At 57.0% G+C, this 16,269-nt stretch overlaps 1 protein-coding gene across 2 annotated transcripts; it reads right to left on the reverse strand.

The window, feature by feature from the left end:
• Nucleotides 1-1,672: 1,672 nt before the first annotated feature.
• OSM (oncostatin M) lies at nucleotides 1,673-15,724 on the reverse strand. 2 transcript variants are annotated; one of them, XM_086346070.1, is made up of 3 exons: nucleotides 14,383-15,724; nucleotides 3,841-3,974; nucleotides 1,673-3,268 (listed from the first exon to the last, which is right to left on the reverse strand). In XM_086346070.1, exons 2-3 carry the CDS (start codon nucleotides 3,871-3,873, stop codon nucleotides 2,723-2,725), a joined length of 579 nt encoding a protein of 192 aa, XP_086202196.1. In that variant the 5' UTR covers nucleotides 3,874-3,974; nucleotides 14,383-15,724; the 3' UTR covers nucleotides 1,673-2,722. The 2 variants fall into 2 exon arrangements, with proteins under 2 accessions (XP_086202196.1, XP_086202195.1); XM_086346069.1 differs by lacking the exon at nucleotides 14,383-15,724 and adding an exon at nucleotides 5,566-6,200.
• Nucleotides 15,725-16,269: the final 545 nt, after the last annotated feature.

Here is a 16,269-nt window from a genome sequence, read left to right on the forward strand (position 1 = left end):
CCCCCTCTAGGCCCTTTTGATGAATCAGCAATACCCTCACTCACTGCACCAATTCTTGAATGCTCAGACCATTTTTTTGCCCTGGCCCTTTCTGCCACCTAGAGGCTCCACCCCTCCTCCTGTGCGTCGTTCAGGCTGCAGAGTGGATGTCACTTCTTCCAGGTGCACCGCTGACCACTCACATCTCCAGACTCTCGCTCTCTGTTTCATCACCGCTTTGTTTTTGCCAAGCTCAAGCTCGCACTGCAACCTCAGGTGCTCCTGTCCGTTCTTTTGCTTGTCTGTCGTCTGTCTGACCCCTCTTCTGGGAGCTCTGTGCCCCGGGGAACTTGTGAATTTGTCAGCAGAGTTACAGAGGTTGAAAGGTAATGGGAGGATGCTCCCGCGCTGATGTCCAATGGACCGGAATTCAAAATGTGCCCGCCCCCAGGAAATTGGCTCTGAGGACCTGGGCAGGTCACTCAAATTCTCTGAGCCTCAGTCTTCTCATCAGCGAAGTAGGTCATAGTGGGTGGAGTTCTCTTCCACCCCATGTTAAGTCTTGTTCCCACCAGAAATGGGGGTGGCCAGGGACTGATCTAGGTCAAGTTCATCTAATTCTGTGAGCCCTTCCTTTGTAGCTGCCGCTTCGCATGTCACTGATGTATAGATGACCTTCCAGGGGTGAGGCCCTGAGCATTGGGGGCAGCCAGGTGGAATCCCTACCGGACCTGGGGCCCTTCAGGAAACAGTTTCAAGGCACCTACCAGGTTGCAGGCCATATCTGAGACAAGATCTATTATTATCTTGTCTGTTTCACGAAACACACCAGGGGCTTCCCTGGTGGCTCAGATGATAAAGAAACTGCCTGCAATGCAGGAGACCTGGATTCTATCCCTGGGTCCGGAAGATCCTCTGGAGAAGGAAATGGCTACCCACTCCAGTATTCCTGCTTGGGAAATCCGATGGACAGAGGAGCCTGGCGGGCTACAGTTCATGGGGTCGCAAGAGCTGGACATGACTTAGTGACTCCCTGGTAGCTCAGTTGGTAAAGAATCCGCCTGCAATGCAGGAGACCCCGGGTTGATTCCTGGGTCAGGAAGATCCGCTGGAAAAGGGATAAGCTACCCACTCCAGCGTTGGGCTTCCCTTGTGGCTCAGTTGGTAAAGAATCTGCCTACAACGCGGGAGACCTGGGTTTAAACCCTGGGTTGGGAAGATCCCCTGGAGAAGGGAAAGGCTACCCACTCCAGTATTCTGGCCTGGAGAATTCCATGGACTGTATAGTCCATGGGGGTTGCAAAGAGTCGGACACAAATGAGTGACTTTCACTTCACTTCGCTGTTTCACACAACACCCACAGGACACATACCCCCAGCCACTCACCCACGAAGACTGAGAGCAACCCACATACTCCATCTCTCCCCTGTCCCCTCTGGTTCCGAAACCTCTGGTCCCCAGCTTCTCAAGGGAGACCCACTCTGAGAAAATGGGCACTTTCTCTGAGATGCCCCCTCAGTCAGAGCCCACAGCTGACAGGGGTGTGCGGCTTCCCTTCCCGGATAGAGCAAGGACCCCCAGCCCAGCCCTCCATTGCTGGACGCTTATGGCCTTGCCACCTAGGGACCCCCCCATCTCCAAGGGGCTTCCCCAACTACCCCCCCCAACCAATGCAACAGAGACACACAGGGGCTTTAGAAACCATGCAAATTTTAAATATATGTTTGCACAATATTAACATTAAATACACATCATAAATAAGCCTTATAAATAGAAAACAGATTTTTAAAAAACTGATTTTAAAAAAATCTATAAATTAGTCCTGTCCCTCCAAGGAATTGGCCCAGAAGCTTCTGGGACCCCCCCTCCAGGAGGGTGGTGATTTCAGCACGAAAAAATACCATGATGCACCACCAGGGGGCGCAGCCGGCAGCCTAGACCCAAGACCAGGCGCTTCCAGGCACTAGGTCTCCTCCAGAGAGCGGAGCCTGTGCCCAGGGGCCGTCTGCACCGTGTGTCCCTATGAATGGAGAGAATCTGATATCCACCCTGTGTCACAGAGTCCCAGCAACTGACAAGCAGAGAGGGCTGCATGTGGTCCCCAAGCCCTTCGAATCACAAAGAGAAAACTGAGGTCCTAAGAAGCAAGGCGGCCTTGATGAGGTCACACGGCGAGTTAGAGGCCAACCTTGGACCGACCCCCCACCCCCATCTGTGCTCCTTCCAGCGCCCTCTGCTCCATCACAGCTGCCTAAAGTGAGGCCTCCCAGGCATCCAGGGATCTGGCCACAGACGCGATGAGGCATAGTCGGCCAACTCAGGCCCTGACCCCCACCGCCTTGGAGCCAGGCCACTAGGGTAAGGAGGAAGTATGGGGGCAAGAGCCATGCAAGTCATGAGAAGGACAGTCCGGCCGGTCTCCGGGGAGCAGAGCGGGGGTGGGGGGGGCCAGTCTGGCCGTGAGTCAGCCTGTGTCATCCGACCCCTGAATCAATGGAAAGTTGGCCCTGTATGGACCTGGCCCGGCCACCCCCCGAGGGCCGAGGAACCCAGGGCTGGGGGCACTCCACAGCCTGACCGTACCCCTGCAGCCCAGCCTTGGGGGAGCTAGAGGGGGCTGCCCGGCTCACACCCCTTAAAGTGCGCTTCGGAGATGTGGGGAGCAGAGAGGAGATGGGTGGCAGCGGCCTGCCGTCCTGCATGCCACCTGCTGACCTTTCACCTGGCAGGGGCACCCCAAAGGCTACCGGGGCGGCTGGCCCCTGGGCGCGAGTCTCCTGACCTCCGGGAAGGGCCGTGTCCTGCGGGCCCCCCTCTTCAGGGCCCGGCAGGGGCTGTGTCTGCGGCTGCGGCCCTGTCTCTCCCCCCAGCCCCGGAGGACCTGCCCGGCTGTGCGCATGAAGCGGTGGTAGCCTCGCAGGAACCCACAGTTCCTGAGCTTGCGCTGGAAGGTGCTGGAAGGCGGCGTGGGTGGCAGCGGCGTGGGCCCTGGGCCCGGCTGGGTGGGCTCAGCAGCCTTTGGGTCCGAGGAGCCACTCAGCAGCTGGGCCATGCAGTGGATGTTGTTCCCGAACCCGCGGACATTCATCTCCGCCTGTTGGTGGGCTGCTTCCGGGAGGTCCTGCTGCAGGGCACTCAGCATGCGAAGGATGAGGCCCAGCGTGGTGTTGAGGGTCTGCAGGAAGTCCTGCCTGCTGAGCCTCCACAGGGCATCCTCGCTGGGAAAGTCCCCCGGGCGCTCCCTGCAGTGTTCCTGCAGTACGGGACTGTGCAGGCCTTGGAGGCGGATCTGGGGAGAGCGAAAAGGACAGTACAGAGGTGAGCCCTGGAGCCCCAACCACACACACACACACCTGCTCAGCCTTGAGCTGCTGGGCCACATGCACCCCTCCCCCATCCAACCCTCCCATTGTTCAGATCAAGAAACTGAGGCCCAAGAAGGGAGAGGACTCCCAGGTCATTGCAGGCGGGGCTGGCGGGGGTGACCACACAAGTGGTGACGGTGGTGTGAGGTGTGTCATTGTGGAAGAGATGGGAGATGACCTGAGCTTAGGAGGGTGGACTGTTCCCTGCGACGACCCGGTGCCTAGAACAAGGCCCGTGGTAGATGTGCAATGAGCACGCTGGGCAAACAGACGAATGAGGTGATGGAGTCGGGGTTCACGCTCCAGGCCCACCCACTGTTTCCTTGACGTCTCAGGGTTAGACCCGTGACAGTCACTGTGGCCCTGGAATAACGTGGAGCCTCGGTTCCCCCACCAGCCCCAGGCTGAGCAGGTCCTCTCTGGGGATCGCTCCAGCCCCAGCTCCACCCACAGTTCTCTGAGACTCAGGTGCCCCCCGGGGGGGCTGGGCACTCACATAGGGATCCAGGAGCGTGCTGGGGTCCTGCATGAGGTCCGCCTGGCGCTGGAGCTGCAGGAGAAGCTCGTGGTACTTGCCCGAGCACTTGCCCGTGGCCACTGTGCACAGGAGCAGAAGTCTGAGGACCAGACCTGGGGCAGAGGGAAGACGAGGGACCGGCTTCAGTCTCTGCCGGTGGGCGCCCTGCAGAGGGGAGGGTGCTCACGCAGGCCTCAGAGGAGGGCACAGCCCACCCCTCATCCGCGTGGAGGCGGGGGCTGGGCTCTGCGCGTGCCCAGGGACACCTGCGGTGGCCAGCACCACCGTCCAGAGAGCCGCTGCACTGCACCTGACACTGGCTGCGGCTTGCCAAGCGAGCCTTTTGAGAAGACGTGGTGGGGCAGCGGAGTCCAGCCTGCCAACCTCGGGAGCTGACCTGCGGGGGCCCAGGTGGGGCCCACGAGACCTCTGGGCTAAGGATCCGCCATTGCTGCAGGCCCCAATACCCCCAACCCTACAGGGGGCCTCCAGAGGGGTTTGTAGCCCCGGCCCTGAGCTCCATCTGCAGAACCAGGAGGGGCTGCCTCTCCACCTGGAGAGGATGCATGAGATAAGCTCATCCACGCCCCATCTGACCCACAGGAGAACCAAGGCGCCAAAGCAGAAGGACTTGTTCAGGTCACCCAAGGCCACCCTCTGCCCCCATCTCTCGGGCCTCCCTCCTCTCTCCGGAAACGGCCACTTCTTTCAGGCGCCCCCCGCCAGAGATGTGGTGAGCCAGAGCGCCCCGCGGTGGGCGGGCACCGTCACGGCTCCCCCCCTCCACCACCTCCCCCCACCCACCCACCAGCACCGCCAGCCACGTGGTCGGAAGGGCCTGTGGTGCAATGGCCCGGAAGGCAGTGACACCACTTTCCCTTCCTAGGAACCGTGGCCCCTTGGGGAAGACGCCGCAGCCGGGGCCCAGGGGGCTGGGCGCCAGGGGAATGCAGCCACAGGGCACCCCCTGCCGCCCCCCCAGGTACCTGCTGCTGGGCTCAGCCGGCGGGGGCTGGGGTGAGCCCCGAGCACGTGGGGCCAGGGAGCCTGTGTGGGCGTGTGTCTGGGTCTGCGCAAGGCCCAAGGGAACGGCCGCCACACACAGCCAGCCGTTGTGACCCATCGGCCGCAGGGGCCCCGGGCTGCGTGCAGGGCTTCCCAGATGGCTGAGACCAAGGGCACCGTATGACGTCACGCGGCTCTGTGTGCCTGTCACCCTGTGGGTGTGGCTAAGGGTGCTGTGTGATTGTGTGGGCTCCCGGGCCCCCAGACCCGGCTGAGAGTGCCCATCCATCCCAGGGCCTGCGAATCCGGGCCAAAAAAAGGAGGCACCCCACCGCCTTTCCAGACATCACACCGCGATCCCGCTCAGCTTCCCCGGCCTCCTCCTCTGCCCCAGCACATCTCCCGCCTCACTCCTGCTTCCCTGGCTTCTCCTGCAGTGGTGATCTCCTTCCCTCACTCCCTTGCTCCCAGAGTCCACGAGTCTGCATCACCTCCACCTGGAAGCCCTCCGGGGATACCCTTCTCCTGCTGTGAAGATGCTGTGTTCTCAGTGGATCCCTCTCTTTGCCTGCCCTCTGGCTCTCTCCCCTTCTCAGCATCCTTCTGCCCAGTTCCCAGAGGGCAAAGGGTGGCCCTGCTCCCCGCTGGTGCCCGTGAGCCCGGCAGGCAGTTGCCGGCGGGGAGGAAGGAAGTACTCACTGAGCAGTGTTCTCTGCATACGTTGTGCCCGCATGCTGGGTGACCGAGCTCCGGCCTGTGCCCGCTGGGGGTGACACCTCCCTGCCTGGAGCCCTGAGGGCTGGCAGCCACTTTATGCCCGTCGGGGTGATTGGCCAACACCTCGTGAGGTGGGTGGGGAGGGGGTGGGGGAGGGGAGGCCTTCTGGGAACATGACCCTAAAAAAAACCAAAGTTTCTGCAGGCGGCCAATGGGCGCCCAGTGCGGTGGCATGCCCGCGCCTCCTCCTGTTTTCTTCGAATTCATTCTTCGAGGTCAGCCCCCCACGCCCAAGGATGATGCAAACCACAGCCTCAGCCTTCCTGGGGTGAGCGGGGAAGCAAGGGGGTCTATGCTCGCTGCAGGGGGGCCCCGTCTGGGATAGATGGGAGGGTTTGCCAGCCGGGCCCCTGGAGGGCCCATATCCGGGTCCCTGGCTGGGGGCCATCGGGCTTCAGGCCACTGTGGTTTGGGGGTGAGGGGAGCGAGACATCTTCCTTCTCGGGTGCCCTTCCCGCCCTCCCGCGGGGCTGTTGGGACATCTGTGAGCGGAAACCACGGGGCTCTGGGCACAGAGCCAGACCCAGGCTGGCAGCCCCGAGATTGTGATTCTGGCCCCAAGACCTGCATCCTTTGGTGGGGCTCCCCGCCCTCTCCTCTCCCCGGCGAGGCACCCCTCATATAACCAGTGTTCCCCATCCCAGGCCCATCGAACCAGGCACTTGGGGCAAGGAAAAAGGGAGATCAGAGCTCAAGCCCACTGACATGCTGTGTGACCCAAGGCAAGTTGCTTCGCATCTCTGGGCCGTGGAGGCCCCCACCACCTATAAAATAAGGATTTGAAAAGTATCTCTCAGCTACCTCACTGGGCTGCTGCCATCATGGACATAAAAGGCAAAGGCCCTTGGAAGGAAAAAGGAGCGATGAAGCAGTCTGCTTCCAAGTATTGGCTGTCGGGGAGGCGGGGTAGGGGGGCGGAGGAGATGGGGAAGCTGTGAGCTCAGAGGGGAAGCTGGAGGGGGAGTCGCTGGTGACGGGTGGGGGCCAGGTTTCACTTTCTCTGAAAGATAGTGATCTTGAGTAGGTCCTCTGCTTCTCAAAGAAACGAGAGGAGGGGCCCCGGAGACAGCGCCTCCTGAGTCAACCTGCTGCTTCCCCACAGGATGAGAGAGCAGACGGAGGCTGCGCTGGCCCGAACGCCATGCCTGGCCACCTGAGCACCTCCAACAGACTGGCTGGGGGTCCTTGGCCTGCACCCTGAGGAGTGCCGTGGGGAGGAGGGTGTCAAAGGCTGAGGAGCGGGGTGGGGCCCCTAGCGGGGGCGTGGGACCAAAGAAGCCTGAGCTGCTTGGGCCCCGTGGAGCCCGGATCAGGAATGCCAAGGTGGCCGGGAGGAGGAAGGCCGGGCACCCACCCCAGCACCCATCAATACCCCCAAGGCCATTCCCACCAGCCCGCCCCCTGGAGACACGCCCATCTCGCTCATTTACGCAGTCATTACGTTTATTTGGCCCGCTCTTTTCCAAGTGCGGAGGAACTAGCAATGGGCAGCACCAGGGGCACCCCGCCACCCTAAGCCCCGGAGGCTTCTCCTCACCCGCCCCTGCCTACTCCCTGGTCCCCATCACATCCCCGCCACCCGCAAGGCCCAGTTCTGGAGTCTCCTCCTGAGAACGTCACTTCTGCTCGATTCCGCATCCCGGCGCCCACTCCCACAAGGCGGCTTCCTGGGCCCAGGCCAGGCCTGGATCCTTGTTCATTTCACATCTCTGATCTCAGCTCGCTGCAGCCCTGGGAGGGATACTGGCCGGGCAGGCGTGCCTCAGCTCCCTTTTTTTAATAGTCGTTTGCTTTTAAAAAAAAAAAAAAGTACTCATTTGGCCGCGTTGGGTTTTAGTTGCAGAACGCGGGATGTTTTGTTGTGGTGAGTGGGTTTCGAGTGTGGTGCCTGAGCTTAGTAGCCCTGTGGCTTGTGGGATCTTAGTTCCCCAACCAGGAATCAAGCCTGCATCCCCTGCATTGGAAGGTGTTTTCTTAACCATCGGACCACCAGGGAAGTTCCCTGGCTCCTGGTGATGAGAGAAAAACCGAAGCTTGGAGAAGCTCAGGGCTGGGCTCCAGGTGGGAGAGCCAGGTCTGGCCAGAGAGCCTCACGCCCCTCTCATGGGCTCCTTGCTGAGCAGCCTCCATGCTCAGGGGACAGCCCAGTGTTTTCACCCCTTGGTCCAGAAGCACTAGGGTCTCCCTGGTTTGAGGAGGCCTCCAAGACCCAGAGAGGTTGCGATCGCTCCACTTGCGGTGTGCCTTTTATAAAACATCTGTATGTGAAGAAGGGTGCCTTCACATCTGAAAGAGCTGGCCCTGAGCACGGAGCTTTAAACACGCATATGAGTTTGCTGGAGCTGCCATAACCAGGTACCACAGACAGAAATGATCCAAAGGCGTTTTCTCACAGTCCCAGAGCTGAAAGTCCGAGCTCAAGGTGCTGGCTTCATCCTGAGGCCGCCCTCCTTGGCTTGCAGACGGCCGGCTTCTCACCATCTCCTCCCACAGCTGCCCTGCCGTGTCTGTCTGTGCCCAGATGTCTTCTCCTTTTATGAAAAATTATTTGGGGCCGTGTTGGGTCTTCATTGCCGCATGGGCTTTTCTCTAGTTGCGATCCACGGGCTTCTCTCACTGCGGTGGCTTCTCTTGTTGCAGAGGACCTAGGCTCGTGGGCTTCCGTAGCTGTGGCTTGCGGGCTTTTGAGCACAGGCTCAGTAGCTGTGGTGCACGGGCTTCGCTGCTCCCCGGCACGTGGGGTTCTCCTGGACCAGGGATCAAATTCATGTCCCCTGCACTGGCAGGTGGCTTTGTTACCACTGAGCCACACCAGGGAGGCCCCGATCTCCTCTTCTACGGCGCCTGTCACATTGCAGTGGGGCTCACCCAATGGCCCCACTTTACCCCGATTGCCGCTCTGCGGGCCCTGGCTCTGTGCACACTCACATTCTGAGGTGCTGGGGGTCGTGACCTCGGTGCATACACTTGAGGGACGCAAGTCAATGGCTTCAAGTAGAGGGTGTGGCTGGGGGGCTGCAGGGAGCGGGGACACTGGGGAGAAGCCCGGAGCTGGGCGGGAGGAGGCCGAGGTGAGGCGGCCCCACAGCCCATCCAAGCGAAGTGTAAGGGGAAGGTGCGTCAGCGTTTCTGGTGAGGTCAGCGCCTGGTGACGTCTCTCCTACCAGCAGGAAAGGCTTGCGACACGGCCCCCGCCAGTATAAATAGGCTCCACGACCACAGGGCCCGGGCTGTGCCCGCTTCCCGGGCCACGTCAGCCAGGTCCGCGTGATCCGGAGGGGAAGAGACGGCCTGCTTGGTTCCTCAGAACTGCTGTTTCCTCGCCTTTCCGATCCACCCTCCAGCTGGGGCGCTCCCCCCCCCCCGCGCCCCCCCTACCTTTAGACCCAAGGACAGGATTTGGTGTGACCTGAGGGGCAGGTCAACGTGAACGCAGGACGTGCAGAGGCCTGGGAGCAGAGGCCTGCAGGCTATGGGCGGAGACCAACCCAGGTTCCGGTCTCCATCTGCTTGTGGGCCCAGAATTCTTGGCCCAGTCACACCCCCCTTTTCTGAACCTCAGTTTCCCCTCTTGCAACCACAGTGCCACAGTTTAACATCAGAGAAGACAAACAACCCCATTTTTTTAATTGAAACAAAATTTTTTTTGATGCGGGCTGTTTTTAAGTCTCTATTGAATTTGTTACAATACAGCTTCTGTTTTGTTTCCGTTTTTTGGCTGTGAGGCATGTGGGGTCTTTACCGCCCGACAGGGTTTGAACGCACACCCTCTGCATTGGAAGGCGAAGTCTTAACCACTGGACCATCAGGGAAGTGCCTACAACCCAATTTTTAAATGGGCAAGGGATTTAAAAAGACTTTTCTCCAAACCAGACACAAATGGCCAATAAGTACGTGAAAAGAAGTCAGTATCATTAGCCATGAGGAAAATGCATGTCCAAAGTACACCGAGACGCCACTGCACCTCCACTAGGGCATCTGCAACCACACACAGACAATAACACGTGTAGGAGAAGACGTGGAGACGTCGGAGCCCGTGTGCACTGCTGGTGGCAATGGAAGAGGGTACATTCAGCCACTTTAGGAAAAAGAATGTCTCTTCCTCGAATGGTGAACGTAGAAATCTCAGACAACCAGCAATGCCACTCCTGGGCATGTATGCAAGAGAACTGAAATCATATAATCACATAAAAACTTGCACACAGATATTCACAGAAGCATTCATTCACAATAGGCCAAATGTAGAAGCAACGCAATAGTCCATCAACAGAAAATGGATTTTAAAATGTGGTCTGTCCATACGATAGAATATTATCCAGCCAGAAAGAGAGATGAAGTACTAACGCGTGCTACAACGTGGACGAACCTCAAAATCATTAGGCTCCATGCAAGTCAGTCAGAAAAGGCCACGTATGATCCCTTTATATGAAATGTCCAGAAATGGTGAATCCATAGAGACAGAGAGTGGATTAGTGGTTGCCAGGGGCTGGAGGATCTGGGGACAGACAAGAAGTGATAGCTTATGGATAGGGTTTCTTAGGGGGGACGAAAATATTTTTTTAACTATCAAACAGATGATTTCACCCTCTTATAAATATACTTAAACCACTGGATTATGTTTTTTATTATATTTACTTTTTATTTATTTATTATTTTTGGCTGGGCTAGCTCTTCACTGCTGCATGCAGGCTTTTCTCCGGCTGTGGCCAGCAGGGGCTACTCTTCATTTGCGGAGAACAGGTTTCGCACTGTGGTGGCCTATCTTGTTGCAGAGCACGGGCTCTAAGGCACGCGGGCTCCAGCAGTTGGATATAAGTCCATGCATTATATACACTTTAAATGCACTTGATGGGGACTTCCCTAGTGGCACGGTGGATAGGAATCGGCCTGCCAACGAGGGGAACGCAGGTTTGATCCCTGGCTCGGGGAGCATTCCACATGCCTCGGAGCAACTAAGCCCATGTGCCACAATTACGGAAGCCCTCGTGCCGAGAGCCTGTGCTCCGCAACAAGAGAAGCCACCGTGATGAGAAGCCCACGCACTGCACGAAGAGTGCAGTTCCCGGCTCACAGGGACTGAAGACAGCTTGCACAAAACAACGAAGACCCACGGCAGCCAAAGATAAATAAATAAAGTAAATTTAAATGCACTTGATGACATGTGAATTGCATCTCGATTGTGAAAGTGCAGGGCCAAATGCTGCCTACTAACTACATGGCCGGTGCCGTAATTCCACAGACGGGGCGCGCCAATGCCCGGCCCACAGCGAGTGTCCAGTGAGCACTTACCCACCAGCCACTGGGGCAGACGATGGCACACATCTGTTTAGGTCACAGGGTGACTCTGAGGGCGGTTGGGAAACTCACGTTACATAAACGCCGGGTGAGCAAGGATCTTCCAGGGCCCCTGTGAGGTCAGCGAGGTCACCCTTGGCCTGGGGGTCATCTGACTCAAGACCTGCCAGGGTTCTCCTGGGACCTGGCGTGTCTGTGGGGACAGGACTGCATGCCCTCCCCTGCACCCTGTGGTTCCCCCAAATTGGGTGACTGACCCCCGTTTCCAAGAGCCTGAACACCTATTAAGGGAAGTGCAGAGAGAGAGAAGTGGGACTCGCTTCTCTGCACCAACCTCACATTAGCCGTCAGCCGTCAGCTCCCAGACCAGGCCCTGCCACGGGGAACACCCCCACCCAGGCCAAGGCCAAGGCTACTGGGGGCTGCTTCATCTACTCTGAGGTGCGACGAACAGGAGCCGAGCGTGCAGATGACCCCCACCCCCGGGCCACCCTCTTTGAGCCCAGGGTCTCCTCTGTGAGGTGCTGGGACAGGAGAGATGACCACAGAGGGTCCACAACCCTATAAAGCACCATGGGGTCCCGTGGAGGCTCCAAACACTGAGACGTCGCCGTAAATAAAAGCAGTCCTAAACGTGCAGCCTCCTGCCAATGCAGGAGACATAAGAGACTTGGGTTCAATCCCTGGGTCGGGAAGATCCCCTGGAGGAGGCCATGGCAACCCACTCCAGCATTTTTGCCTGGGAAATCCCATGGACAGAGGAGCCTGGCAGGCTATAGTCCACGACCTGGCAAACACTCAGCAGGATCAAGGAGTCCAGCGAACGGAGCCCTGGCTTTTCTCATGATGACAACACACGAGACCTATTTTGAAACATCACATTCTTGCCAAAACTGTTTTGGTGCCCCAGGCACGTGCTGTGTGCCCAGTGGTGACAATCGGGCTCATTTCTGCAGCTCTTCTGGGGACCGGGACCAGGACTCCCTCATGGGTCAGCTCCCTGCATCCTCAAAACCCCCTAATGAGGCAGAGCCCATGGTCCCTGCCTTGCAGGTGGGGAAACTGAGGCCTGAGAGGTGGGAGCTTGCGGAAAGGTGCACAGAGGGGAGGAGGCAGAGATGCCACAGAAACAAACGCCAGCGGCTCCCAGAGTGCCCTCACAGGGTTGGCTGCCTGGGGAGGTTGGGGACGGAGGTGGGTATTTCCGCAGGTCTGCACAGACATCGCTGAAATTGTGAATTCCACAGTGAAACCTGTGAAATTCCAGGTTTCACTGGCAGAAAGGCAGAACAGAAACGCTACAAATTCCGGGTCAAGAGAATTGCAAGGGCAAACAGGACCTCATGGAACAGTTTACAGAACGAAGGGTGTGGCTGGAAGTTGAATGGGAAGGTTGGGGTGTGGAGGAACTACCCTGGAGATCCAGGGGTTAAGAATCCCTCTTGCAGTGATGCCTGCAATGCAGGGGACCCAGGTTCGATCTCTGGTCATTGAGGAACTAAGATCCCACCTGCAGCAGGCAACTAAGCCCACAATGAAGATCTTGTGTGCTGCAACCAAGACCCAACACAGCCAAATAAAACATTTTTTTAGAAAAGGGCGGGGGACACCAAGCCACCCTCCGGAGGGGCTTGTACAACACAGCCTGGTCTGATCCTCTTGCTCAAAACACTCCCTGGTTTCCTGTTGCCTCTTGGATAAGGCCAAAGTCATCGCCATGGCCCCCAGTCCCTGCCCACTTCCCCAGCCTCCCCCAACACCTCTCCAGCCTGCCCGCCGCTCTCTCTGACCTTCTTCAGCCCCCAGAGGAGTGAGCTCTTATCCAAGGGCCTTGGCACATGCTGTACCCACTACTGAACTGCCATCGGACACCGAGTTTCAGCTCTTCAAGTGGCCTTCCTCTACCCCAGGCTAGTTTACACCCCCGCCCCCGCCCCAGAGTACCACATACCCCTCTCTGTAGCATTCTTCAGAACCATAAACTTTTAAAACTGTGGGGTTGTGTCCCCAGCCAGACTGTAAATTCCAACAGGGTGTGAAATGGTGGTGGTGGTTCCCCATCGCCTGTCTCCAAAGCATAGCAGAGGCCTCGGAAGGTAGAGGTGAAAGTGAAAGTGTTACTCGCTCTGTCGTGTCCAACTCTGCAATGCCATGGACTGTGGCCCACCAGGCTCCTCTGTCCATGGGGATTCTCCAGGCAAGAGTACTGGAGTGGGTTGCCATTTCCTTCTCCAGGGGATCTTCCCAACCCAGGGATCGAACCCAGGTCTTCCTCATTGGCAGGTAGATTCTTCACCATCTAAGCCCCAGGGAAGCCCTGGAATGCAGTAGGCGCTCAATAAGTCCTTGATGACTGGATGGATGCGTGAGCATGCAGCTGCGGCTATGGGGCCCAGGCGTGTCCCCAGCCGCCATGCAGAGCCCCCTGCAGCCGGGCCTCTACAAGTGCAGGCCCGCTTCACCGCCGGGTGGGACCGGGCCTCTTGGAGCCTTTCTAGTGCCCTCATCCGAGGAACGTCAGAATCGCGTTGCTCCTGATACACCAAGGCGTGTGATCCCTCCTTTTCAGGAAGCCTCGATGGTTAAAGTGAAGGACGAAACAGACAGAATAGGCTCCATCTCGAAAGCAGGACTCCAGCTTGGGCCCGACTGTGGACTTTGACCTATATGCCCAGTATCTATGGAAACGACATACCAACTGGAAAACCAGGCCCGCCCCCCCGCCCCCCCCCATGGAAGAACCCCAGGGCTCTACCTAGACTCTCCATTGCCTAAAAGAATACCCTAATTATCTGTGTAACCAAATAGAATCATAACTTTTATTATGCTTATTGGGGTATGACCACAGGCCTATTGATAATTGTCCACTGTTAACTACTAACGCACAATGAATCGTGGGTTAACTTTGATCATATCTCTCTTTCACCTTGTCCAGACTAGTTTCAAAGAATTTGGGGAGGTGGGTTTGGGCACGTACACAGGGTATATAAGGTTTTCACAAAAACTGGTCGGGGTCCTTGGCTAAGAGCAGACTCTGCCTGGGCCCGCCGGTGTAATAAACCGCGCTCCACCATCTGCACTGTCCTTCTGATTGAGCTTGTTTCCCGGAACACGTGGCTATAACAAAAGACGCTGACTTTTTCTTTTATGATGATTTTTCAAAAGCAAATTCAACATCTATTCTTTCAGCTGCTGCAGATTTCAACACTTCCCTGCAAAAACAAACTGAAAAGGAAAAAGGCAAGGCATTTCTCCCACTTCCTTTCAAGAACGCATTTCAGGACAAATTCTACGTAAGCCTCGTAGAAAGGCGCCAGCCTTCGTTGGAGGGGACAAGCCTACCGTCTCTCGTTCAACCTCTAGGTAATAAAGAACCTGCTGCATGTGTGGGACACCAGGCCAGGTGCAAGGGATAAATCGCCAAGAAAGACAAGGCCTACTCACAGGTGAGTGAAATTACCACGAAGCCTGGAGGGACCTGGAAGACTCATTTGCCAGGCTTCCCGTTTCTTGCCGCAGGAGTGAACGCTGACCCAGCCTGATCTTCATGGTACCCCAGGGTCTAGCAATGAACCTGCATTCTGTCTGCCCCCGCTCCCTGTCGGAGTCCTTCCCGGGACTGATGGCGAGACCCAGGAGACACACCGCCCTGGCGTGGCTGGAGTTTCTGAACCGGGATGTCACAGGTGAGAGTGGGGTCCTGCCGCGCGGGTGAGAATGTGGCTGGTGCAGCCAGAGAGGCCGAGGGATTTTCCTGAGCCCTGGTCCCTGCACGAAGTCAGGTTCCAGCTACACAGGATGTGCCAAGAGGCCAGTTCTGCTAGCTGAGCTGATTTCCCGGCACTTCCGGGGAGTCCTCAGTCCTCAAGGCGGAGGGTGTGGAGGGAGGAAGTGGGATGGCTGAGCCTGCTCTGGGTGCCAGCTGCAGCCCAAGGTCACCAGCTTTGCTTGACAACTCGAAGGAGATGGGGGAACAAGCTGGGGGCCCAGTGTCTACAAAGTGGTAAAGACTTGAGGCAGGATTCGCTTTGCAGAGATGCCGATTGCGGGCCCTGGAGAAAATGCCCTGGGGTGGGCACTGGGAAGACTTGCTCTCTTCCTCCTCCTGTTCTTGGGGACGTGCTAAGGAATCTCTGAGCGTTCATTTTGATATGGAAACAGAAACACCCTCCAGGTCCGAGGGGAGAAAAGACTTGCTCTGTCCAAGGGCCGACTGGTTCGTGGCCATTCAGCTGGGTGACAGAATGTGTCCATTTGGGACCATCCACAGCCAAGCGCGTGAGGAAGAGGAGAGTAGTCACTGAACACAACTGCTGTGCACCCCACGGTCAAGAAGGAGGGGTTAAACAGGCCAAAGGCGGGGACAGCCCGAATGCCCATCAGCGAGCAATGGACGAGAAAAGCGCTTATGTCATACACACTGCCCGGTATGAAATAGGTAACTGGTGAGAGCTTGCTGCATAGTACAGGGGGCTCCACTCCGTGCTCTGTGGTGACGTAAACAGGAAAAAGTGTTAGTCACTCAGTCATGTCTGACTCTTTGGGACCCCATGGACTGTAGCCCGCCAGGCTCCTCTGTCCATGGGATTCTCCAGTCAAGGATACTGGAGTGGGTTGCATTTGCTTCTCCAGGGGATCTTCCCAACCCAGAGACCGAACCCCGGTTCTCCTGCGTTGCAGGCAGACTCTTTACCGTTTGAGCCACAGGGGAAGCCCAGCCTTAATGGGAAAGAAGTCCAAAAGAGGGGGGATATAGGTATACATACAGCTGATTCACTTTGCCGTAAAGCAGAACCTAACTCAACATTGTAAAGAAACTATACTCCGGTAAAATCTTTAAAAAGTGGTTATGTCCAAAAAACGCAATTATGTTCAAAAAACATGATTCTGTCCAAAAAACGTGATTCTGTCCATGCATTGGAATATTATTCAGCCATTGAAAAGAATGGAGTGCTGACACAGGTGTTCACCTGGATGTGCCTCAAAAGCATCACGCTGAGTGAAAAGGCTAGACGTCAGAAGTCACATATGAGATGAGTGCACTTGTGGGAAATGTCCAGAATAGGGAAATCCATAAAGACACTTCAGTGATTGCCAGGGGCTGCGGGAGGAGAATGGGAAGTGACAGCCGAGGGGTACGGGGTTCCCTCTTGGGGTGATGAAAGTGTTCTGGAATTAGATGAGGTGACGGTTGCTCAACACTGTGAACACGCTAAATGGCCCGGAGGTAGGTCTTCACTTTTAAATGGTCAACTCGATATTGTGTGAATTCCGCCTCAATTAGAAAAAAAAAAATTAAGCAGAGTTAAAAAAAAAACACCACTCCAGGAA

This window comes from Bos grunniens, chromosome 17 (assembly GCF_055505025.1).
Source record: "Bos grunniens cultivar Pamir isolate PY7600 chromosome 17, Bosgru_T2T1.0, whole genome shotgun sequence".
NCBI lineage: Eukaryota > Metazoa > Chordata > Mammalia > Artiodactyla > Bovidae > Bos > Bos grunniens.